We start from the raw sequence: 27447 nt of genomic DNA, 5'->3' as shown, positions 1-27447 counted from the left end.
TGCTCAACAAGGACTGTTCAAAATGTTTTGAGTGAACATCATCAAGTTTCTTATTGGAAATTAATGTCGCGCCCCCCTCTTACAAATCATCATAAGAAAAGAAGAGTTTAATTTGCCCAAAAATACATGTCTCTCGGTCAAAAATGGGCTGATGTTCAATTCAATGATGATCAAAAATGTTTAATTTTGATGCACCTAATGGTTTTCGTTATTTTTGGTATGATCTGCGAAAGACCAATGAAGTGTTTTCCAGGCGTCAATATGGTGGTGGCTCGGTTATTGTATGGGACGCTTTTGCGGCAAATGGAACCACTCCAATTGTATTTATCAACCGTAAAATGAATTCGGACAGCTATGTTGATATGTTAGGAGAAAGTTTGATACATGAAGCGCCACTAATTACTTCAGGGGACTATATTTTTCAGCAGGATAATGCTTCGATACACGTTTCTACGAGTGCAAAACTCTGGTTTGAAGCTAATTCTGTAAATTTACTTGATTGGCCGGTGAGAAGTCCCGATCTTAATCCAATCGAAAACTTATGGGGACTTCTAGCCCGAGAAGTTTATAAAAAACGGCACACAGTATCAATGTACACAAGATCTTGTCGTCGCTATCAAAGACGCTTGGGAAAAAATATCTGTGGACATTTTAAAAGATCTTTCAGGATCTATGACCTCTCGGCTTATTCAAGTGATTGAAAAAAAAGGTAGTTTTCTTGATTATTGAAGCATTTTTTAAGTATTTTAGAACATGTCCTTATAATTTTTTCCGTATTTCCTTTAATGTTAAATTTTGTAAAATCAATATTTTGAAGCTAAATTATGTTTTTTATGTGGTATAATTGTTATCACAAAATTATGCAGCAGAAGTAAGAAATATAAAAAGTTCATTTAGGTGAAATGGGAATAAAGCATATTTTCATGCAATTATATGCTGTCCTTATACTTTTTTCGCGCACTGTATATGTCAATCATTTCTGCTTATAATTTCTTAATACTTGAGCATTAACAACATTTTGTATAATACATTTCCGTGTGTTCATTGTAATTATCGATTTATTTTCGGTACTTTGCAGCTACAAAATCTCTTTTATCAGTGGTTTCTAGTATTTTTCTTCTTATTACAGATTTATTTTTTCTCACAGCTTGTATATGAAATATGGCTTAATTCAGTTTTTTTTTCTTTCTCATATATGTATATTCAAGAAGAGAGCATTGCAACTATTAAAAAATTTCTACTCGAGATTTTGACGAATCTTCAGATGCCCCGAACATAAGAGTAAAACACACACACACACACACACACACACACACACACACACACACACACACACACACACATGTTTATGGAATTATATTTGCCGGACTATCTATCTATCTGTGAATTTGATAAATTAAAACTCTTACAGCTAATGAAATGAAATTTGGTGTATGGTCTTTGCACCACATTTGTAAATCTGCAGAGGTAAACCATTCAGAGAAAAGGCTTGCCTGTCCGACTGTCCAAAAACTTTAACACTACAATTGCAAAACGAAGAGAGTGAAATGGATAAAATTTGAAACAAAGGTTCATCATCTTTAGTGTAGATACAATTAAATTTAGATTAATTAAATTTAGAATATCTCATGGGCATGAACATTTGTTGGTCTATCCTTTTAGAAGCATGTAAACACGATGACTTAAAAAATCCTAGTGACTTAAGTTTATAAAATTTGGTATGTGATATTTTGTAACTAATGTTGTAATTCTTTGTCAAATTTTGGCATTAATCATCCAGAAAAAAAGGTACTCAAAATAAAGATTTGACTTCCTGTTAATTATGCATTAACCACTCCATCGATTAATCTCCAAAGATTGAACTCTAATAGGCTCTTTCGTATCTATTGGTTCCCTAATAACGTACGGTTAGTAATACAAAAGTTTATCTACAACAGGTTGGGATAGCATTGTTGGTAGGGCGTTGGATTCGCATCCCTTGGATTATGAGTTCTAACCCACCAGCTAAGACTCTCCGTGTGTGGTGGTGGCTGGCGCACGTATGAATCTGTCGTGGTCCCAAAGTCCTCCATATAGAGAGTAATATTACTGGGGATACTGGATCAGAGATGATCGTTCTCTGGTTCAGGTCTAAATTACGATCTGTGGTTGAATGAATGAAATGCATGAATGAAGTCCGCCTCGTAAAAAGGGATGTGACGAGTGAGTACCAAAGTCGCACTCTTGGCCCTAGATGGCGCTACTGAAAAGTAAGAGGCTCAAAATTTCGGCTTATTCGCTAACAGTTAGTCAACGGGTTTGTCTATGATAAGTGCCAACAAAAGCAACGATATTTATAGAGGATATGCGAGCAATTTTGTAAGCCCACTCCAGCTGGTTAATATTTGGTACAATGCTTTAAAATAGTGAAAGTTCTTTTTTGGTCACCTCATGCATTAAATTTTCTTCTCACTACAATTTCTGTTTCAAAAGCAGTTAAATTTATTGTAAGTCGCTTTGAAGCGAATACTTATTAAGAAAAAATGTAATTGTGTAAAAATGTTAAATTTGGAAATGAACATTAAAAGAAAAACAAATGCTATTTTGGCATTCCATATTCATGGCGTCTTTGTCTATTGTCTGTGATTATCTTGGAGTTGTATATTGCGAATTTTTTTCCATCAAATGAATATCATTCTATCATTTTGCATCATTTACATAAATCTACTAATCTAAAATTATCTGCTTTGCAACGAGATATTTCACCTATTTTGCCTCACTATAATGTGCTTTCTTTCAGTGCCATCACTAATCATGAATTTTCTCAACAATTCAATAAATATGGCGTCACAAAATCCGTATTCATTTGGTATAGTACCATATGACATTTTCTTACTTTTTTTGCTTCTTCTGGTCTTGATTCTGCGCCTTCATTGTCTTTATTTTGAGTGCATTGATGCAGTAAAAAATCATTACGAACTCTAAACAGGTTTCACGAAAATCTTTTAAAGCATATTTTGAGGATTAAAAAAAAACCCTTAGCAAAGGTGCATTACAGCTGGGAAAAATCAGTTACTTGGAAGAAGATGCAATAAACATTGACCATTAAATTAATACGTTTTGTTTTATAACACACCGACTGATATTTTCTTTTATCGTTGGAATAAACATTTTAATATCAGATAGTTTTTTTTTTCATTTTAGCGTTGATTTATCCGCATCGAAGCAGATCAACACATTTCTAGTCTTTTCTTATCAACCAGTGGGGAGGATTCATTCTGTTGAAGTTTCTGTTCCTGAAGGTAATGAAAGAGCAACGATAGCCTTGGAAGCCATAGAAATCAATTACCTATATCCAATGTAAGATAATTTTTTTTCAGTTCCGAGAAAACTATTTAGATATAATATTACATTAAACATATTTTTATGAATCACTAATATCTAATTTTTCCTTGATCTGGTCATTTTGAATCACCACATCAGTGATGATATTGTAATTGATTTATTATCATGTGAGAACATGATGTTGTTTCGGTTAGGAGGTTTTGAAGTTCGAAATCGCGTAAGCAATGAATAAAGCATAAATGGCAATTTTCATCATCTTTTAATCGCATATATTTTTTTACTTGCTTTTACCAGTATTGCATTATTATTATGTATGCTTCTTTGAAAGCAGATGCGTTTTTAAAAAGTTGACCTGCTTTTATCAGTCATACGACCATAATATTTGATCAATATGGTGCATTCAAAGCACCTGTGTCTTGACATATGACCATAATTTTTGAGTCAATATGGTTCATTCAAAGCACCTATGACTTGACATATGACCATAATTTTTGAGTCAATACGGTTCATTCAAAGCACCTATGACTTGATATATGACCATAATTTTTGAGTCAATACGGTTCATTCAAAGCACCTATGACTTGACATATGAATATAATATTTGAGCCAATATGGTTCATTCAAAGCACCTATGACTTGACATATGAATATAATATTTGAGCCAATATGGTTCATTCAAAGCACCTATGACTTGATATATGACCATAATTTTTGAGTCAATACGGTTCATTCAAAGCACCTATGACTTGATATATGACCATAATTTTTGAGCCAATATGGTTCATTCAATGCACCTGTGACGATATATGACAATAAGTTTTGAGAGCAACTAAGTACATCGAACAACATGACTAATCATTTTTAAAAGTTTTATGGATTTGCGATAAAGACTTATGGGCACCCTACATTTAATCTTTGTAACTGCTTAACAAAAAAAATATCTTAATAATTGCCATAGGACATTTTTCTTCAACTTCCGATGGATCATAAAACAAAGGCAGAAACAAAATGTAATTATCACCAAAATTTATGTACAAACCTTCACGACGGTTTTAACATAAACGTCGAAAATGTTCAGGCATTTGTTACGTCAGTGAATTAGGTTTCTGATACCCCTCTCTAAGAACGTCGCCATCAATGATATGGGATGGGCCTTAGCGTTTCTTTGAAGCATTTGTTAGCTAGAAAGTTTTTTGAGTTTTCTGTTCAGGAAAGAATACAGAACAAAAAAATGTCAAAATTCAAAAACTTTTTTAAGTTGCAATTTTGATATTCTGGTCAGCTAGCTCATTGCTTGATATACCAGCATCCTTCATTTCTTTTGAGGTACGTGGTAAATTTATTAAATATAACTTCTGTGGAAATAAATTTCCATTTTTGTTCTACTACATAGAGTAAGTGATTTTCATCTATTCCCTGAATTCAAGAAATATTTAAGAAGTAAAAATTTACAGTTCATTCAGGACCTTAAAAGGAGTATTAATATCCATTTCCCGTTACTAGTGGAAAAGTTCTTCAGAGAGGGGATTGAAAACCTGATTCGCAAATGCGACAAATGCACGAATCTTCTTGACGATTTTGGTGAAAAGTAACCATATTTTTACAAGGGGTGTTCAAATAAAAAGGTACGAAACGACACTGTGGGTATTTTGTGACTACAAATGCGGTTTTGTGTAGAATTTCAGTGTCAATTTCATGGTAAAAATCCGATACAAGAAAACAATCGTTCTAATATTTATAATAGGTCTAATGTTTATTTCGGAACTATCGTTCTCCAATTCCATACAAGATACAAGGGGTGTTCAAACGAAAAGATGCGAAATGACACTTTGGTATAAATGACGATTTTATTCAAAGTATACACCATAATCCTTACCACAACGATCCCATTGATTAACGAGTCGAAGGATTCCTTGTTTCCAGAATTTCTGTGGCCGTGACGAGACCCAGTCCTTCACAGCGTCCTTGAGTTCGCCGTCCGAGTTGAAGCGCTTCCTTTTCAGATGTTTAATCAGGAGACCAAACACATGAAAATCACAGGGCGACATGTCCAAGCTGTACGGCGGATGGTCGAGCTGCTTCTACTTGAACTTGGTCAGTTCCGCGTGTGTGACCCTGGAGACGTGTGGACGCGTGTTATCACGGAGCAGAACCACACGCTCCATGAGTAAACCCGGTCTTTTGTTCTTAATGGACCTGCGTAGTCTTCGGATTGTCTCACAGTATACATCGGAGTTAATGATTCTTCTGTGCTCGAGGAATTCAACAAGTAGCCATACTTGGACGGCGTTCTTTATAAGAGCCTCTGCTCTCTTCTGCGCATCCCTAGATGTCCCCAATCGCTTCCCTAGATGTCTCGCTACGTCCTCCCCTAGCGGCATAGGCAAGTATGTTAATGATTACGTTGTTACGACGTTTCGTACCTTTTCATTTCAACACCCCTTGTACATACTCATATTGCTTTTCTAATTTTGCCTTTCTTATGGTCCATCAGAGGTAGAAAATTGTTTCTTGTAGATAACTGTTTAGCAGATAACTTAAGTTAACAGAATCTATTTTTGAAGTTCTTTCAAATCACGAAATATCTATCAGAATTGAGTTGGGTTGAATACTCTCTGATCAATAATAAAATACCAACTGCAATTTTTTCCTTTCTAAAAAATATGCTCAGGTGAGCAAGATTTAATTTATTTACAATTGAAGTCCATTTTGAAGGTACATACTACATAATATTATTATTTTGGAACGTTATTCATAAATATAAACTTTGATAAGAAAATGATTACTGTTTATATTTACTGAATCTGTCCTTTTCAGGATTTGATTCAAGGTTGTTATTTAAAAATATCCGTAACTTAAAATCTATTAAATTCCTATTTTATGCGTATTTCCACTAACTGTGATTAAGATTAAAGGTTTCCTTTCTAGGCCAAGAAATATTTCTGAGGTTACATACTGTCGACCATCTTCAACTCAAGAACAAAAATCCAAGACAATTACTACGTTTTTATCAAGCTACTGTGTCTCTAGTCAAAATAAAGAATTTTAGATACCAATGATGATGTTGAATTTTTTTTATGATTTTTGATATGTTTATTTCATTCCTTCTCATTGATATATTATAACAAAACCTATTCGTAGCGCATATTATCAGCGATTGATAAAAGAAACTTAAGCCTGTTAAAAACAATATATTTCTTATAACAATATTTTAACATGCACATATATATATAGATTTCTAAAATGGTATTAACGTGAAAGAAATTAAAAGACTTTGAGCTCAAATCTAACACAAACTAGTGAGATTAACCCCCCCCCTCGAAATTTTCCCAAGTACTCTAGTGAGTGCATTTGTGTATTATTAATTGTCCGGTATTTCCAAACGATAATAATTTAAGAACATGTTAAAATGTTATTTTAATTGCATTCTTTAGCGATTATTACAGAAGAACCAGAAAATTGAATGTAAATTTTGAACTTTTTCTCGATCTAGTGACGTCAACATTTGATACAAAACTGTAACTGCAATCACAAGTTCACACAACTAATTTTATATATTTAAGTTATTAAGACATCGCATTTGCATGCCTATATAAATACAGACTAAAAGACGATTAACTACTTAAAGAATTTAGCTCCAAACTTGATACGTATTTACAGTTTAAATGCCAAATCTGTACGAAATTTTATTATTCTAAACTTTTTTCATTTTGTAGTTATTATATTAACTTATATTATTTAACAGATTTAACTTCTATAGTGTAGACATTTGTCAAATTTCCAGCGAAATCCTAGCAACGGGTTGATTATCAGTCGGTCTGTACTTTCAGAAACACGTAAACACATTAATACAGAAACGCAGTGACTTAAATACATCAAATTTGTACGTGATTTTGTGACTAAGTGTAGATTCATGTCAGATTTTCTTTCAATCGGTTGGGAAGAATGAGTCCGATTTTTGGATATTAACGGCATGGGTTTAGTTTTAGTTTAGTTATATTAACGTCTCGTTTAAAGCAACACTAGGGCTATTTTGGGATTGACCTCGTAATTTTGAGCCGCGGTCAGATGACGAGGACGACACCTGAGCTGGCACCCCCCTCTCCACATCACGCCACACCAGCGGGAGGACGTTTGGTCATGACAAATTTAACGTGCAACAGACCCCCTTACACGACGGTTCTTCTGTGGAATCGGGTCACGAACCGGAAACCATCCAGTTCCGAAGCCGAGACCTTACCACCAGGCCACCGTGGCCCATTAAAGGCATGGGAGAGCGTAATCGCCAAAATACTCGCCAACGATCATGCGATAGATGCAGTAAAAACGCCGAAGATTAATATTTCGTAACTACTGTACGCCAATACAAGGCGTTCGCAAGATATAGCATCTTGATTTGCAGGACAAACAGATTTCGAATTGTACGAGATTACGAATGTATTTCGTGCAAAATCTTATAGAAATCTATGAATTTGAGATAATATACCAAATTTCATCCATCTAGTTATCAACTTGATAATGAATTAGAATTAATTCGTTTATATTTATACTAGATTTAATATTCACTCTTTAATTGTAACAAGAATAAATCTTACGCACATAAAAAAAAAGCAATTTAATATCATTGCAGAAACGCAGTTATTAAACGTATGAAAAGTATTGTTCAAAGTTTTCAACTGATAGATTGACTAATTCCTAAAAAAGTAATTATTCTTAAAAAGATTTATTAAAATGAAAAGAATTAGAATTTATTAGAATTAAGAAAAGTAAATTGTAAAGTCACTGCAACGCTGATTTTTTAATTTTGAAGTAGTGTAAAAATAATTTTCGGGCAATAATATGCTTCGAAGTTATTAAGGAATAATTTCGTCTCATTTCTGATTAAGAATCTAATTTAAATTGGAAAAATTCCTACTATTGCGAAGAATCTACTACCTAAGACGTAAGTACCTGCAAAATTTTATGGCATTTTATAACCAGTCTATTAAATAAAACATTTTACGAGACTTCATCTTCATGAATGTCGCATGATGCAAGTCACAAATAGTATGCTAGTTCATAAACATTGTTACATTACTTTTCACATCTGATCAAAATGTTATGCAGTTTATCTACAAACAGGTCTTTCCTTTTATGTCCATGCATGAAAATATAGGAAATACACTGCATTTCTGAAGTGTAATCATTAATCTTCTTTTAAGATGTAAAAAATTACTACTTCCGAATGTAATTTTTTATACAAAAAATTATAATTCTGTGTTTCAAGGAAATGGACAAAAATGGAGAGAATGAGAGCGAGAGTTGATATGGATTATTTTGTTCGCAAATACGGAAACACATTTCACCCCTGTTTTCCTTAAAACTTATAAAGCATTATACTTCAAAAAAGTTTGTTGGATTAGTTGATTATCAAAAAATTACAAAGGACATTATTTTCAGCAAACGCTTCTGGCCAATGGTGTTGTAAATGAATTCCACTGTGAACTGAAGCGTAGCAGACGATTTTTCATTCTGATCGAATACTTTTCAAAACATTATTTCAGCTGCAGAAACTTGTAATCAAAATATGTGAAAATTTTCGATTTTTAGAAACATCAAAAAGTTATTGTTGTATTCTAAGACTGGAAAACATAATATGTAAATATTTGCAAATCTATTTAGATTTTGCATGTTTTGAATATTTATTTGTAGATACAAAAAAAGAAAAGATTATATATATGAATACAATTTTAATTTAAGTATTAGTTCATCATATTCACTACATTCTGTGGCAACGATGAGATTTTCAAATTTTTATCGTCTTATGCTTGTATTTGGATTATTCGTTAATTTCGTAGTATTAGAAAATAATGGAACTTACCTTTTAAGACGAAGGCGGAGAGGTTTGGGTAAGTAACAAATTTTAATTTTTTCTTCATCATCTTTTATTAATTTTTTTTCGAGTTAATAAAAATGCAATCGAATTTTCTCCCACTTCTTGATCTAATGGAATTATGAAATATTTCATACTGGTGTATACCGAGAGTAATAAAATATTTTAAAATAAAATATTCACCAATAATAAAGTAACAAAATAAAGTATTATGATTAATAAAATAAATATTTACGAATAAATATAATACTGTAATAATATAATTACCATAAAATATTTACCGATTAATATAATTATCTTAATTAAATTTAATTCCACATAAAAAGTGGTATTTGCAAAAAAAACAAAAAACAATTAAAATGTTTCATAAAAATCATTACAATAGATCCTTTTTATTAAAAAAAAATAGTAGCAAGAAGATATGTAGAAAACATAAACATAAAATTGTATGCCGCCAAATGTAATTATGTTTATAGGCTGCTACGTTATTTATAAATTACTAGATAATGTTACATGTGTGATTAAAATATTAACTGTCAAATTCAGGGATAACTACTGGATCTAAAACTACCTATTTAAGAAAGTATTTTTTCAAAATTTTAGTTATATTTTTAGTTAAAATTTAATCGGAAACAAAAAATTTCTCCAAATAGCTTCAGTGCATAGTTTTACACTAAAGCTATTTTTACAATTAAAAATAACTAACATTTCAGTGATATCAGTTATAGTTCCGTAAAATTTTCATTGTATTTTAAATTGCATTTTTAATTCATAAAAGTAGCTTCAACTATATTTCATAACGATATTTCTTTTGTTTTAGTTACTGCATTTGTAACCATACATGTTGCTACAGCGCTGTTTTTATTAGACATTTTTTTCTTCTACTCTCTATTTCTACTAAAAAAATTAAAAGCAATTTTTAAAAATAAAGTAAATATGTCTAATAATGTACCACAAATAATTTTTATTAATAATATAAATATGTATAAATGCTCTCGCCTAAAATATTATTAATATTTTAAAAATTTTATAAATTAAGAAAATATCAAAGGAACGTTTGACGCAATTCCTGAAGCCTAGAATATCTGTCTGTTTTGTTACAAAATTTCGAATTACTTGTCCCATGATCCATTAAGAATTATTTAAAATTATGCTAATGTTTGGTTATAAATTATAACAATTAAAATATTTCATGTGTTTTTATAAATATGTATTGAAAATAGGATACTTACTTTTTTGTTACTTTGTTTTATTACTTAGTTGTTTTTTAATTTATCGGGTTTATTCTATTCCCATATTTTTGATTTCATCTTTTTATGCTGTCTTATCACTATTTTGTTAAATTGTATTACAATATTTTTCACTTCGTATTATGATTTTGGTTTGTGTATTTATTATATAAAATGAATTACATGACGGAAACACCTTATTATTGCAAATTTTAATATCTTTGCTATACAGTTCTTAAGTCTGTCACATAAAAAAAAAAAGCACATGTGAGAGTAAATTGAAATTCTCTTTGAAGTAAGAAATTTAAGTTGAAGACAAGTGGTTAAGTCAATTGATAGATACGTCTTTTGGCATCCTATAATTGATTTTATCTTACTTTATTGAGGAGAGAGGGCAGATTAGCGACATTCGATGATTGTGTTCGGCATGTTATAGCAACCGAATAAAATTAAAAAAAAAACATTCCATTTGAAAAAAATGCGGTAGTATCAATAAGCACTCATAAGTTAAGGATGTGATGGAGAACTAGAAACTTGAGTGCTGATTTTAGAGGTGCTTTGGAGACAAACCACTTGATTCCAAATAGTATACATATATTGAACAATGTTGTATGATATTAAACTGAAGGGGCGTTCAAACGAAAAGGTACGAAACGTCATTGTGAGTGTAAATGAAGACTTTATTCAAAGTGTACACCATTCGCCTGAGCACAATGATTCCATCGATTAATGAGCCGAAGGATTCCTTGTTCCCAGAATTCCTGTGGCCGTGACTAGACCCAGTCCTTCACTGCGTCTTGAGTTCGCCATCCGTGTTGAAGCGTTTCCTTTTTAGATGTTTTTTCAGGGGACCAGACACATGAAAATTACAGGGAGACATGTCCGGGCTGTAGGACAGATGGTCCAGCTGCTCCCACTTGAACTTGGCCAGTTCCGCGTGTGTGTCCCTGGAGACGTATGGACTTGCGTTATCATAGAGCAAATCGACACCCGCCTTGAGTAGCCCCGGTCTTTTGTTCTTAATGGACCTGCATAGTCTTCGGAGTGTCCCACAGTAGACATCGGAGTTAATGGTTCCTCTGTGCTCGATGAATTCAACAATTAGCCATATTTGGACGGTGCTCTTTATAAGAGTCTCTGTTCTCTTCTGCGCATCCCTAGATGTCCCCAATCGCATCCCTAAATGTCTTGCTAAGTCTTCCCCTAGCGGCATAGGCAAATATGTTAACTATTACATTGTTACGATATTTCGTACCTTTTCATTTGAACACCTCTTGTAATATTAGCAATGTAAAGTAGTGTTGAATGTAGAATTATATATGATATCACTCAGTATTGTACTACAAGCTGTGCTACTTGGAATGCAGACTATCACCCTCGAGTGCATGATAAGCCTAACCCACAACCCCCAGTAAGCTATGAATGGCGGGGAACGAAAAACCATATTTTGCCCCGGGATATTTATTTTTCTTATATCACATCCTTAAATTTAAAAAATAATTATGCAAATTCCGGTAAAGTATCAATCTTGGGAAATCCTTTAAAGAGCCAAAGGATTCCTTGTTCCTGTGGCCGTGACGAGACGCAGAATAAAAATGACCAGGGATAAAAAGACATAAGCATTTCAGAAATGTACATAATTAATTTTATAAATTAATAATTTCATTTTTTCTAATATTTTTCTTAAATAAATGCTCAATACAAATTAATTTCTGATTCTAGGAGAAGAGTAGTCAAACTGCATTTTTACTTTCTTGTTTTCGTAATATAGAGAAAGTATAGTAATTGCCAAAAATTCGAACTCGAAATTTTGACGAATCTCCATATTTTAGAAATCAATAAGTTCGAAAAACACATTTTTGAAAAATGCCCTTCTTTCTGCTTATCTGTCTGTGGCAAAGATAACTTCAAGACGCTTTGAGCCAGACATTTAAAATTTGGTATACGGTCTTTACACCAAATTTGCAGATTTTTGTCAAATTTTGAGTAAAAAGAAAGTTTTGTTCGAATATAAGTTAAAATGATAACTACAAAACGAGAGAGCTAGATAAATAAGATTCAGTACACAGATTTAACATCTACAGTGTAGACACCTGTCTAAACTTGAATCAAATCTAACAAAGAATTGACTGCCTGCCTGCACTTTCAGAAACACATAAATGCTATAATTCAAAAACGCAGTAACCTAAATTTATCAAATTTGCTATGTGATTTTCTGACTACAAGTGTATTTTTGTGTTGAATTTTTGTTTCAATCGATTTATAGAAACACATCTAAAGCAGAAATTCGAATTATGGATGCTATTAACGCATGCCAAGCATTAATCGCTAAATCTCGTCAAGGATCATTCGACAAATTCAGTAAAAAGGGTAATACTCATGCCAAAAGTTAATTTTTCGCAACTATTGAACTCGTTCTCTCACAAGACTAGTTTATCAGAGAATATGCGAGAAAGTTTTGGGGTGACCGCTCCAGCTGGTTAAATCTTTCATAGCCTGGATAAAAAAAAATTATATAAGATGGAATATATTTCCTTGCTCTGCATGAAACCTTTAAATTTTATATTGTATAATATTAAACAAATATTTATTTCATATTAATACCCAATTACTAATGTTTTCCAAAATATATAATCCAATATAGTTTTCTGTCATTTGTTAAAATTTCATGTCACTAAAAATATCGTCATAATGCCAAATGGCACTATGAAAATTCGCATATGAAGAATTTGTTTGTTTTAAATAGGTCTTTTCAAAACAGTCTGTTATCATGGACTAGGCTGTTTCTACACGGGCCCACCTTTCTTTCAAATTCCTTTTCGCTTACTCAGCCTTCCTCCACTTCCACCAGACGTCATAAGGACCATTTTCCTACTCTTCACCCGCAGGAACAAGAACAACCCAGTGGTGTTTCCGCCTGAAAAGCCTGAGTTGATCCTTAAATCAGAATTCAATTCCACTGCATGGACAAGAATACTAATACATGGATATGTGGATGGATCTTACAGTACAAATTGGCTATTTGTAAGTCTATGGTTTTATTATTTGAATTATTTTCATGTAAAAGCAATTCTTTTTGAATTATAATTGTTTGCAAGATGCTCAAGAATTCTTATACTTACAGAAGAAAAGCATAGTAGGCAACAAAGCAGACAATACTTACCATATAGCATAGGAAAATACTTCATTCATAATCAGGGAAAGGGATTAAAAATGAATGTTACTAGTAATAATTAATTAAATATTTCTTGTAATTTGCCAATTTGAGGTGAATATCACGGAGTTTTTGAACTCTAGGTTCATAACGTCCAGACATAAGAAGTAAATAGGTTAATGGCATGTTAATGAAGCTACTTCGTAAGTGTTTGTGTATAGAAAGAAAAATGATTAACTTAGTAGTTACCTTTCTACTAATAAATCGGAATTTTTCGTTGCTGTGTTAGTTGTTGTCAGTTTTTTGTCAGCAATTTAAGACGTAAGCACCTCTTGTTATTTCAGTAGCGCCAAGTAGGCGCCAAGATGCGTCATATCCCTTTTTACAGGGTGGACTTCATTCACAGATCGTTATTTAGACCGAAACTAAAGAACGATTACATCTGAACCAATATCCCCAGAGGTATCATTCTCGTAATGGAGAACTTTGTGACCACGACAGGTTTATACGTACTCTAGCCACTATACACATGGACACTTTCCGACCGGCGGGGTTCGAACTCCCATCCTAAGGGATGCGAGTCAGACGCCCTACCAACCACGCTATCCTGGGCTGGAATAATTCGTAATAATTATGTAACTATTACTTGTATAACTTATTACAAATAAGGGAAAAAAGTGTGGAAGAACGATGGTACAGATGCATGAAGTTGCTCTTCAAGCAGTAGAAAAATTTAAAGGAGGATATTAAATGCAATTCTTAATAACTATTGACGAGAAGCTCTTAAACTCAGCAGTTGATAGAGAATTGATGAATTGAATAAGCAGAGTAATTAATATTTCTCAAAATGTGTAAGGCTGAGTTGAGTTGCGTTATTGGGAACAGGTGCCTGTGACTCTGCTTTCTGTAAGGACTCATGGTTTTGATACACTTACCAATTCTAAGATTTGTCAGTTTTACATTCATTTCTATGTAAAAATTCTTAAATTCGATTTTTTTATAGATAACTGGATGACAAGCAGATGTTTATCAAGATGGTATTCTCAAAACCTTTTTGTGCGAATGTGGAGATTTAATACAACAATTCAATAATTTACTTGAAAATTGTGTTTACTAAGGCTAAAGTAATTCTGACATATGAATGCAGTTTTAAATGCAACCTACCAGAGATACACAGGAATTAGATATGGCATTAGAACAGCAAACGGAACAGAATAGTGAAGAATAGTAATCACATTATTGAATTAAATACTGTTAGCCTATTTTATGAAGGAATTTTCAATAATCTCTTTATTACCATTGCCATTATTCACTGTAGTACCCTCATCACATTTCATGTAACCCATAAACGTTTGAAAAAAACTAAACCATTCTACAAATTTAAACGCAGCAAGGGTACATATAGTTACGGTTGTCGATATAAAAGTTTTTTTGGCACTTCGACATACCTAATCGAAAAAGGAAGATTACAATAACTCAGCTAAATAGAAATTACCTTTCATAATATGAATATTTAACAATATGTAAATGTCATTTAAAGTCAAAGATTTGTAGAAAAATTCGTTAAATAGAAAACTTCGTTAAATGGAAATTCATTGAGTGGAAATGTATCATGCATAGCATAATTCTAGAGACATAATACTTGAAGCTACTTGGAATTTTATTTCTGATGTCGTTTTCTGTTTCAGAATGCCAAAGACGAGATTCTAAGGTTAGCAGACGATAATGTGATAATACTAGATGATTCCACGACGTACCTACCTCCTCGAATTCTGTATCAACAATCGGTGGCAGATACCAGATTGATTGGAGTGCAGTTAGCAAATGTTGTCACTTTTCTCAAGGTGACTATCCAATAAATTAAAATAACTTACTTTATTATATTTTTATATTCAAGGCATTTTTGCGCTATAACTTCCAAAAATATAGCTCAAAAATGTTGTTTTTTTGGTACGATTTTAAAAGTAGAAAATAATTTTTTAAATGATGTCAGTTCAGTTGCCCTTATTCTTTTGTGCAACTTCTTCAGTTAATTTTAAAGGTTCTTTTAATTTTATTTTATGGCATTACTCTCATCTTTGTAAGAAAATTCAAATTCCATTCTTTGTTGCGGAAATGTTTCAGCTTGGATTTTACTTTCATGATTGATGATTATGATAGGAAAGTACGGTTTATTTTTCTACATTGAAGTTTCTATCTAAAATGTGTTTAAAATTTTTCAATTTTTTGAAAATTCTGTAGAAATTGCAGATACAATTTGAATGTAATTTGGAATCTTTGCGCCGATTTATTCATTCTATTAGCAATTCCCCTAATATTTTCTGTATATTGTTACATTTAATTATATCACAAGAAAGGTTAACAGTGTTTATAAATGGCCACACGTTTAATATTTTTCACAATGGCTTAGTTCTGAAATTAAATCTTGATTGTAAGTACTTCAAAATTACAAAATTTTATGGAAAATGCACTTTAGATAGAAACGAAATAAATAAATAAAATAATAATAAGCTGAATCTTCATACTTTAATTATCAAAAATTTAAAAAAATAGTTATGATGAAATGGTAGTAGAAACAAGGAAAATGATCTGAATTTCACTTGCACATTGAAATATATTATAAAATATGCTTAAAATGTTTATTTTAAATCTTAATTAAAAATAAAAGAAATTATACATTAACGTTATTAATTTTAAATAAAAAAAATAGCTCCTAAATACACATTCCTGTGGTGAAAGCTTATAAGCCACATAACAGCTATGAAACACGGACAATTGTTTTTGTATTGTGGTCTTGTTACTCGGTTGCGAACCACAAGGTCCCAGGTTCTATCCTCGCTCATAACAAACCGTTACATTTTCATATGAATTCAAATAACTAGACAAAAATTACTTGAACAAGCTTAACTATTTCAGATATGTGCTTTATACTCTTACATGGATTGAAATAATAAAGCAGTATTATTTGAATGCATTTAGATAACTCACATGCCCTTTGCATTCTTAATTCTGTTAATGTGAATTATAGAAAAAAAATTAACTGAATACTCTAAATTTTCTCAGGTACCCTTTGCATTCTTAAATTGATTTAGTTAGCAATAAATATCAAATTCTTTAATCTAATCAAGAGGTTAAATTAATTCGTTAAGTCCACATTTTAAAGGGAATATTAGATGTAATTACCCTGTGAGAACGAAGTTAATTTAAAAATGAATCCACAACATATTTGTTACGGGAAAAATGCTTCTTTTATTATCTGTTATTTTTTGGTTTCTAGAAAGTGGATTTTAACTGGCAATAAAAGATTTTAGAATTATTGTTTATTGGTGATGATGTCGTGTCCACGTTATCACGGAAAGGGGGTGCAGTAGCTTCTGAGGGTGAAGACCCCTGAGCACCCGAGAGCAGAGGTCTGACTTCCAGCTCATATAAAGATGAAACTCACAGATTCGCTGGCACAACCCCTTTATACAGGGGGGGGGGGACATTCACACACCTCACAGATAGAACACATATGAAGAACAACCGTGCCCGAACCGGGATTCGAACCCGGTACGCCCAGATCACTGGGAAGATGCGCTACCCCATGCAAGGACGCCGACATTACTATTCATTACTAGAAATAAAAGAGCTAAGAACTTTTATAAAAAGACATTCATGATTATGTGTTTGTAATTATATATGTGTTCAGGATTACGTAGTTTATCAAAATATGTACGAATTTTTCTAATAATTAAGCAAAATTTCTAGCAAATGTTATATTAACAGTAATGACATCTAGTGAAACTAACACTATATGTTACATATATCATTAGTAACGGTATTTATATCTAAATTTATAGTAACAGTAATGATTGTAGTGTGGTTACATTAATGACATTATTAGGTAATAACATCACAACTTTTGTTTTCTATCTTCAATGTTTTATGTTAGTTTATGAATAGGTTTTCTAATTACTAGTTAGTTTATGTATGTTTTATTTTTCTCATCTTAGGAAAAATTGGGGGTTGATTTGAATAAAGTTCATGTGATTGGTCACAGTTTAGGAGCACACACGGCCGGACATGCTGGAGAACTTGTACCAGGGATAGGGAGAATAACAGGTGCGTCCAGAAAATATTTAAATGAAAGATTATGTTTGAATAACATTCAGAAATATTATACATGAATTCTTTTACTTTCTGTATAATGCTGTCAAAGGTATCGGAAAAGTATCGAAGTTGTATATTTTTCTTTGATTAAAAAACTTTTACCAATACTTTAATTACAATATGACAAATAACTAATGAAAAATTGAGCTTTTTAAGATTCCATATAATAGGTTAAAACTTTACACCAACGATAGCAATTTTTGTGAAATTAATCAATAGATTCTAGATATTAATTTTTAAGAAATATATTTTAATTTTATTTGCTATGTCTATTTTCGTCTTTTTGTACGAGCTATATTACTTTTCAAAATTTGAAACACAATAAGGCAAAATAGTGTAAATAAGTTGCAACAGTTAACTGAGTTAAATTTAAGAAAAAAAAAATCATTTATTCAATCACGCGTATATGTCATGATAAGGTATAGATATAAATTATTATGGGCCCTTACTTTCAAAAACTTTTATCTAAAACTAATTATTTTATACGTTAAATAACTGAATCAAAGAGTTTCTATTCAATTTACTTTCTAGGGACTGGAAACAATAATGAAAATTTTATTATTATTTTTGTCCGTGTTCTGTATTGTTAATAGTAATGTTTGAGGTTCATTATTAGATTTAGGAACTCCAACTGGATGACAACCCCTTCACTAAAAGTTAATTATAACACACACACACACACACACACACACACACACACACACACACACACACACACACACACACACACACACACACACACACACACACACACACACACACACACACACACACACACACACACAACACACACACACCTGTATTTATATACATATATATTGTTTATGTACATAAGTTTATGTTTTAAACCTTGTATATGTTTTTTTACCCTGTTCTCAAACATTTTGCACTTTCAGTATACACTACATGGATATACAGCGATTAATTAATAACCTTAGGCATTATAGAAAAATTTATAAGGATGGAAAAAGTTTTAATTTTTGAAGAATATAAAAAATTGCATGAGTTGCATATTAACTCTTTTAAGAATAAATAATACTAATTAATACTAATAATTAATAATTATAATACTAATAATTAAGAATAAATAATATAAAATACAACAGTAATATATTATACAGTATAATAATACATCTTGCAAAACATTCTCTAACACATAGATACGCACACATACACTAAGCTATATACATTGTTATACATTATATTTATTTATATATATTATAAACGAAAACATATGTAAATAAATATAAAAAATATCTCTTCCTATAAACGAATTTGAATTTGGAGTGTAACGCCTACATTCTATGATATCTTTTTTTTTTCAGGACTTGATCCGGCAGGTCCTTACTACAGAAACGTGCCTAGAAATGTCCAGTTGGACGAAACTGACGCAAAATTTGTGGACGTTATTCATTCAAATCCAGCACCAAACCTGCTGTTGGGTAATACTCTTTGTCTATAATCTTTGGTCTCTGAAGCGTAAACAAATGAAACAGAAAATATAAAAGCAGTATTTTTTTTTTACTTTTAATCTCCGTGTGCGAAATATTGCAATCGGTTTTAAACTAAATTTCCGATGAGCTATGGCATGGCGCCATCTGTCGGTAATGAGATTTTTAATTGATTGCAAAATATATATTGAACAAGCAAACACACAAGTAAAGGGAATTAATATTGTATGATCATCCAATTCTGAAACTATGTTTCAAGTTCCAAATCTCTAAAGTCATCGGGAAGCTAATTTAAAATCGATTGCAACATCTGCATCGAACTGACAAGAAAGCGAGCTTATGAAAACGTGTTATATTTACAATCATTTTCTGTTCTGCCAATAATTATTTTTGTTTAATTATTTTTTTTCTGAACTACTGCTTCACCATCAAAATCCTCAGAACTTAGATGTTGTAGAATTCATTTAAAGGAGAAATTAGAATGTTATACCATCAATCATTTTGATTCATAGATGAAAAAATGAAATAATATTCAATAGCCTGTTACAGGAAATAATACTGAAAAAGATAAAAGTATGGAAATTTAAATTTATAATAATTGATTTATCAGAAAAGTTCTTTCTACTCACCCTTGCAATTTCTGTGATTTGATATTTTCTCAACTTATTACGAATTACGATGTAAGAATGTAGAATGGAATTATTAGGATTGGAATGAAATGTAGAATGTAATTATTACGAATGTAGTTGTTTCTAAACCAAAAGCAAGATGGTGACAATCACTTCATGTCATTCCAAATGTAATGATGATATTACAAATTTCATCATCAGTGGTCAGTAATGACATAACTGGTCAGTAATGACATAGGGAAAAAAAGAAAGTTGAGAGTCCCTATCCGTCCTAATTTCCTTCAGTACATTTACATTTTCTCATTTTTAATGGGAACTCAATGAATGCAGTTAGGAAAGGAAAGTATTAGGGTACGCGGAGAAAAAGGGAATTTTGGGTTACTTGGAGCTAGGGATTGCAATACCGGTATACCGGGATACCGAATACCGGTATTTTGGGCCGTTTTACAATTTTGTAATACCGGTATTCACGTTTAAATACCGGTTTTTCGGTATTTACTAGAAATTTTTTAAATTGTCTCCACTATATGTTCAGGGATCGCCAACATAGTAAATAGTATACGTTTTTGTTTTCATGTCTCCTTAACGGGAGAAATTAATTAACTAATTAATTGCTTAAATCTAAATTAGCGAAACATGGATTATTCCTGAAAGAAGATATTGTATCCATAACGACTGATGGAGCAACAGTTATGAAAAAAGTTGGAAAGTTGATTGGTGCAAATCAGCAGTTGTGCTATGCACATGGAATTCAATTAGGAGTAATAGATGTGTTATACCAAAAAAATAAAGAACAGGAGAATCCAAATATTGTGAATATAGAAACTTCGGATTCCAACTTTGAAAAGAGTAAGAGTGAGAGTGAGAGTGATATTGACAATGAAGATAATGCCAATGTAATTGTGGAAGAAGATATTGCTAATTAGGATGAAATATTTACCCATCAAGAATTGCTTCCTATAATTTATAAAGTTCGAAAAATTGTTAAGATATTTAAACTTTCCCCTACAAAAAATGCCATATTACAAAAATATATACTAACTGAAAATAAAACAGAATATATGTTAATAACAGATTCTAAGACACATCGGAACAGTTTATTCCTAATGATGGAACGGTTTTTGAAATTTAGAAATGCAATCCAAAAAGCAATAATCGACATAAACTTGTAAATTAATTTTTCAGATAGTGAATTTGACTTAATTACCAGAACTATATCAGCTCTACTTCCAATAAAACTGACTATTGAGGCATTATGTCGGAGAGATTTTAATTTATTAACAGCTAAAGCAACAATAAATTTCATGTTGCAATCATGAAAGAACAGCACACATCACTATCTGAAGAATTATATATTACATTGAGAAATCGCACAGAAGAAAGGCATACCGAAATAGAAAATGTCTTACGGTATTCACATAATTATAATGATTTTAAAAATGAAAAGGAAAAAGAAGAAAAAAAAATCAATTCAAATCTGATTTTTATAGTAAATTTTCTTACAATTTTTTACCCACAAACCTATCCACATTCAGAAGAAATCGATTCAGTTATCGAAGATTATGATGACACTAATGTCGATAGTGAAAAGGAATTGTGTCATGAACAAAAATTAGAATTAGCAATAAATAAAAAAAAAAAATCAACGAACCAAAATACAATACAGAAACCAGCTGAATCCAAAACCCCCCGACGAGAAATCGATTTATTTGAAGATGAGGGATTTAGAGGTAAATACTTGAAAAAAGTATATCGCGTATTGCTGACAGTATCACCAACTAGCGTAGATATCGAAAGAGTGTTTTCGACAGCTGGTAACTTTTACCCAAAATTACTTTACAGGCTTAATGATAGTGCGATTGATGCATTATTTTTTTTAAGATCACATTTCAAAAATTTGTAATAGTACCACTGACTGAATAGTGATATTTATCCTTTTTTTGTGATTTAAATAAATAAGATGCTCCTTTACTTTTTTGTGATTCTTTATATACTGTTATAATTTATAAGTTACATATTATTTTTTGTGATATTTACACTCTCTTATAAAACTGGCAAATAAAACAAAGAAACACCTTGTTTTCTTTCTTTTTCTAAAATTTCTAATACCGGTATTAAAACCGGCATCCCGGTATTAAGATCTAAAAAATACCGAATACCGGTATTGAAATTTTGGCCCGGTATTGCAATCCCTACTTGGAGCTGATGGAAAGTCTTTGGGTACATGAAAGCGAGGGAGAAGCTTGGACACTTGAAAAAAAGGAAGGAGATTTGGTTGAATAAATAGTGCCGTATATCTCAATCACTTTAAGCCATTCTAATGGAGTTGTCATTCACATATTTTAAAAACTGGACAGAAATGAAATGCCATGAGCTGGAAGTTGGGTAACCAACCCCTCCTCATCTCCATAAGCATCTGGGCTGAGCCATTTTGAATGGACACTCAGTGAATGCGGGTGAAGTGAAAGAGGCTTTAGGTACTTCAATGGGAGAGTGGAAAGCTTACCATACATTATTTTGACTAGATGTTTATGGAGAAGATAAGTATGAATGGTCTAAATTGATGGGCTATAAAAGAGAATGGGGTGAAATATAACCACTCCATTTCTATGGCTTGGAGTAATCAAAATAATCCGCCTTAAGAGATGGAATATGTAATGAAGTATTGTGGACTGCCGCCACTCCCATTTTATGTCACGAACTAATTGGGAATGAGTGGCTTAAATAGATGAGATAGAAATTGAATAGCTTTGATTATCACTATTTCATTGACATAACATGGACTAATTAATAATGAATGAGCGCTTTATATAGAAGAACTAGATAATGAGCAACGAGGAGTATAACATATGCGTTGATATGGCGTGGAGGAATTGTGAATTATAAGCCTAAAGATATGGAATAAGAAATGGAGTGGTGTACATGCCACCACACTAATGTTATGGCACAAACTAATTAGAAATGAGCGACTCAAATAGAAATTGATTGGCGTAGATTATCACACTCTAATAGTATGGTATGAATCAATGGTGAAGGAACGGCTCAAATGGAGTGGCTTAAATGAATGATGAGGATTATCACCACTCCATTAACATGCACTGAACTCATTGTGAATAATAGGTCTAAATAGACGAACTAAGCAATGAAATGGTGTAGAGTATCACCATTCTTTCGGTCTGATTTTAATAAAAGGCCTATATAGATGTTCCAAGAAATAGAAGTTGGGCTGAGAAACACTTCAATGTCATAACATTGAAATGAAGGATCGTAAATGACCAACTTAAGTTATTCATGTGATAAGTTCTAGATCGAAAAATTTCAAGAAATTACCTATCCAAGAATGCTTTTCACTTACAGTTTTTCCTTTTTTCTAGGTTTAGGAACTCTTGTTGACGGAGGCCACATAAATTTCTGGCCAAATGGAGGGATACAACGAGGATGTGCCCTCAGCCTTCTAAGAGTCTTATTTGACGAACCGTTTCCGTTTAACCGTAAGAATGATTTTTCCAATTTTCATTTATTATATTATTCCAAACAGATACCATTTTCTCAAAACTTTACTGCATTAAAAGGATTAGAGGCATTTAAACTAATAATTGGCAATTTGAAACATTGAAATCAAAAATGTAATTTTATCAATTTATGTTTATATTTAAGCAAATAAAAGCTGAATATATTCCCAAATTTGTTCTTTAGCTTTTATAATCAAACGTTATATGTCATATAGCATATTTTATAAAATAAAATATAATATAAAAAATATTTACCGCACTGTCGCAAATAAATCTTCTGTCCTGCATACATTTTGAATAAAATGGCACCAGGTAAATTAACAATAGTAACGGTATGTAGTTTTACTTGTTATATAACAACGAGCTAAATTGCGTTACTAGTTTACACCTTACAAGCGTCATCTTTACTATTTTTAAATACTGTTACGAAATTTCCGGGTTCGTTTCGATAGTGGAAGTTATATGGTGTGGATAACGCTCAATCAGCAGGCGGCAGTAGAAAAAAACAACGACGTTTATTTACACGAAGACACACAGGACAGCACAAAGACGACAACTATTTACAGCACAGAAGACGATTATCTTCAGCAGAGGCAGCATACAACAAGACTCTACTGCAGACAGTAGCGCACAGCTTAGTTCAGCACTAGCTTGACTCCGTCGCTGCTCCGCTTATCTCTGGAAGGCCAGTTGATTCCGACTACTCTCCACCGTCGATTCCGACCACTCTTCACCGTCGATTCCGACTACTTTTCTCTGTCGCTTCCGACTACGACTACCCCCCTCTGGAAGCTGCGGCTGCCTACTTTTATAGGTCTTAGGAGGCGGGGCTAAAAGCCTCTCGACCAATCAGGAACGTTCTCGGTTCCTACTGGACGGATCGGGAAAATTCTCGACGTTTCGGGTATAATCCATTTTGGCGCCAAAGTCGCCAAATTCGTCGCCAAGCTCTGGGGACCTCCTATGGAACCAACTATGCTGGGAAGCCGCATCACAGATTCGTGACAATACCAATGTTTCCAAATCGCGACTATAAGTATAAGCACCATCCTGCGGTTCCGAGTTCTTTCTGTATATCTGTATTCCTTCGAAATTAAAGAAAGAATCATACTGTCGGCAACTTTCAATGAATTCTTAGATCAGGCTTATTGTATAGTTTTTTATTAAAAGCTTACCGAAGAAATAAAAAAAAAACAATGATTAACAATTAGTAAGAATCGATGGTTAATTTCAAAAGTCAAGAAGCAAAAATGTTAAAAAAAGAAAAGAAAAAAAAAAGACAATTATAGAAAAGTTGCATTACATTTACATGAGATTAATTAAATATTGCAAAGAAAAGACACATAAATTAAGTTATGAACATAAGCTGTTTATAATTTGTCTTCTTTTTCAGTTGAGACTTCATTCAATTGTCGGCATCAGCGGGCCTTTGAATTTTTCATTTATTCCTTCAATCAGATGGACTGCTTATACGTTGGTGTCGAATGCACCAGTTGGAGTGATTTTGTTCAAGGAAAATGTAATTGCGGTCCTGATGGAAATAAATGTGCTGTAATGGGAATGTTTGCCACACCAAAACCGCCGCCAAGACGCAGATATTATTTGCAAGTGGCAGCTGAAAGACCTTATTGCTGTAAGTATTAGATGTAATTCGTCAAGTTATATCTCTTATAGAATAGTATAATTTTTCTAAGAGACATTGAGGATTGTTGCTATCGGTGTGGTGTCCAATAAATAATTACGCCGAATTTGCAATTTTCGGCTTCCAAATATCCCACAACCGTTTCTTCAACTGTATACTGTGAATTTTCAGATGTAATTTGGTAGAAATATTCCAAACAATGCGCCACTGCCAAAAATATTAACTTCTGTAAGTTAGTGATAGAATAATCTGCTGAATTTTGTAAAACATTTGTTCTTTGTTACAAAACACTTTCGTGCATCTTACAAAAGTACCTTTTGTTAAACTCAGAATATTCTGACAACTTGTTTCATTTGTCAGATGTTTTCTTCGGAATCTTTCGTTGCTCTGAATTGAAACAAGAGATGAAACTTTTCCATCTTCCAGAGACCTTATGTTCGTTTGTTGTCATTTGAGACATGAGAGGCATAGAAAATTCATTTTTACTGCTTTGTGATGCATTGGAAGGGAATGTAGGAAATGGAACGTGTGCGAAAAAAAATTTGAAATCTCTTTCTTTCTACTTCCGCGATCAAAGAAAAGTGTAATTCATACTTTTAAAGTTATATCATCTCAGAACCTGATTATTAATTTGCACTTACCTCAGAATTATAAATGAGATTATAATTTCAATTTGTTTAATGCTATTATCAACATCTCACACTCTTAAAAAAAATTTTTTTGCATCTATGATTCTGATTTAATAAAATAGTTTCTGCTTTTAACTACACAAATACTTTATTTTACTACATTTCTACTTTTTAAACTATAAATATAATTTGAGTATGTTTCAAAAAACAATTGAATTTTATGGCATTAGTTCTTTGAATGATATGTTCATATAATAAGCATTATTTAAAAAATAGTTTACACGTATCAAAATTACAGTTTTATTGAAGAAATAAATATATTTTAATAATAATTTTATTAATGAATTATTTTCTTTTCAGTGCATCAGTACCAAATAGTTGTTTTCTTAAAAACCGAGGGCAATGTTACAAATACAATAGAAAGGAAAACAAGTTTTACTATGTTCGGAGAAAAGAATCTATTACAGAAAGAATTGTCTTTGAAGTAAATGTTCCAACATTCTTGTAGCATTTTATTTTATAGATATAGATATTATGCTTTTTGTGAACTAATTTGTTTTCAACAATGAAATTAACTAGTTCTTTAGAAATATACTATAGTTTATAGTATATATATTACACAGAATAGACAAAAAATCCGTAAAAACGTAAAAAATTTATAAAACCCAGAAAAGTAAGCAGAATAAAAAACGGTTCGCATCGATAAGTCACGGGACTTTTTTTTAAGGTAAAAAAACAAAACAATAGGTAGTGTTTTATACATAAGTGAAAGAAAAGACAGGCAAATAACAAAAATAATGTCACAAAGCATTTATCACAGCAATGTGTATTCCAAATTTAGGCGACATTCTCACATTTAGATTCTGACTCTAATGTTTCCATTTCGGCTGCAACGCGCTATGAACGCGTCTGCCTTAGACTTGGTCGTCCGGACCTTAGCGATCCAGTTACCTCAAATCGCTGAACAAGCTTTATGAGGTCTGCCACTGTTAAAGGCCCTTTTCCAGTCTTCTCATTTTTCTGAAGTCAGAATTTATGCAATGCAACGGTCGCTGATTCCTGGTTCAGGTAAAACAGCTTCGCGAGCAAAGCTGTATCTTTTCCACTCAGCATCCTTGTTCATATACATGATGGCATGCAACGGAAGACTGGTTCTGGATCAAGAGCGTAAGTATCTATATTCGCCTGTCTCATTAGTATACATCCAACCTAAGTCGTTCATACCAGCGCCATCTGTAGGCAGTTTTTTAAATTTGTTTTTCTTGAAAAAAATCTCGTGACATATCAGTGCTAAACCTGCAAACCGTTTTTTATTTTGGTTATTTTTTCTGGTTTTATGAATTTTTAAAGTTTTTACGAACTTTTTGCACCCTGTACATACTATATACTATAATATATATTTTATGTCTACTATAAAGTATATACTTTTACTGTATATTTTAAAAATATACATTCTATGCTGAAAGTATATTATATATACTTTTGTTATCTAAATACAATATAGTATATATTATATATTTAGCACTGCTGGGGATGATTTATTTTTATCTCTTTTGCTAGTTACTCCTTACTCTTTACTTTACACTCCAAACTTAAGTAAGAGTGGGAAGAGAGAATTTCTTTTAACCTCGGTTTTATTACTTAGCTGTTTCATCGACCTAAATTTTGCATCTTTGAAATCGATTTAAATTTCTTTGTTCGTGCCATGATTGTGAATTGGAGTGTCATTCTCACAGTATCGTTGCCATGAGAGAAAAAATAGAGAGAATAAAAACTTCCGAATTGCTTATACAGTAGACTCCCGATTATCCGCGGGCGGGTTATCCGCGGTGCGGATTATCCGCGCCTGCCGC

The 27447-nt window shown here is 32.1% G+C and overlaps 2 protein-coding genes across 2 annotated transcripts in view; both read left to right on the top strand.

Annotated features, from left to right (window-relative positions):
- The window catches only part of LOC129975394 (uncharacterized), a 53073-nt gene extending 49730 nt beyond the window's left edge, over nucleotides 1-3343 (top strand). Inside the window, exon 18 of the mRNA XM_056088456.1 lies at nucleotides 3184-3343. Coding sequence (XP_055944431.1) covers nucleotides 3184-3343 — 160 coding nt within the window. The remainder of the gene's footprint in view (nucleotides 1-3183) is intronic.
- Nucleotides 3344-11744: 8401 nt separating this feature from the next.
- LOC129975393 (pancreatic triacylglycerol lipase-like) lies at nucleotides 11745-26082 on the top strand. The gene is made up of 9 exons (XM_056088455.1): nucleotides 11745-11836; nucleotides 12692-12795; nucleotides 13172-13449; nucleotides 15268-15423; nucleotides 17575-17683; nucleotides 19057-19173; nucleotides 23186-23302; nucleotides 24717-24956; nucleotides 25955-26082. The coding sequence occupies exons 1-9, from the start codon at nucleotides 11745-11747 to the stop codon at nucleotides 26080-26082; spliced, it is 1341 nt and encodes a 446-aa protein (XP_055944430.1).
- Nucleotides 26083-27447: the final 1365 nt, after the last annotated feature.

Source organism: Argiope bruennichi, chromosome 7 (genome assembly GCF_947563725.1).
Source record: "Argiope bruennichi chromosome 7, qqArgBrue1.1, whole genome shotgun sequence".
Taxonomy (NCBI): Eukaryota; Metazoa; Arthropoda; class Arachnida; order Araneae; family Araneidae; genus Argiope; species Argiope bruennichi.
This window is presented reverse-complemented; position numbering and strand designations above follow the sequence as displayed.

Excerpts from the sequence above, each read along its gene's own strand:
- LOC129975393 (XM_056088455.1), top strand. The coding sequence starts at position 11,745 with ATGATATCACTCAGTATTGTACTACAAGCTGTGCTACTTGGAATGCAG. Across the intron at positions 11,837-12,691 it reads AGCCTAACCCACAACCCCCA|AAACACATCTAAAGCAGAAA; the intron begins GTAAGCTATGAA and ends ATCGATTTATAG. Across the intron at positions 12,796-13,171 it reads CGACAAATTCAGTAAAAAGG|GTCTTTTCAAAACAGTCTGT; the intron begins GTAATACTCATG and ends TGTTTTAAATAG.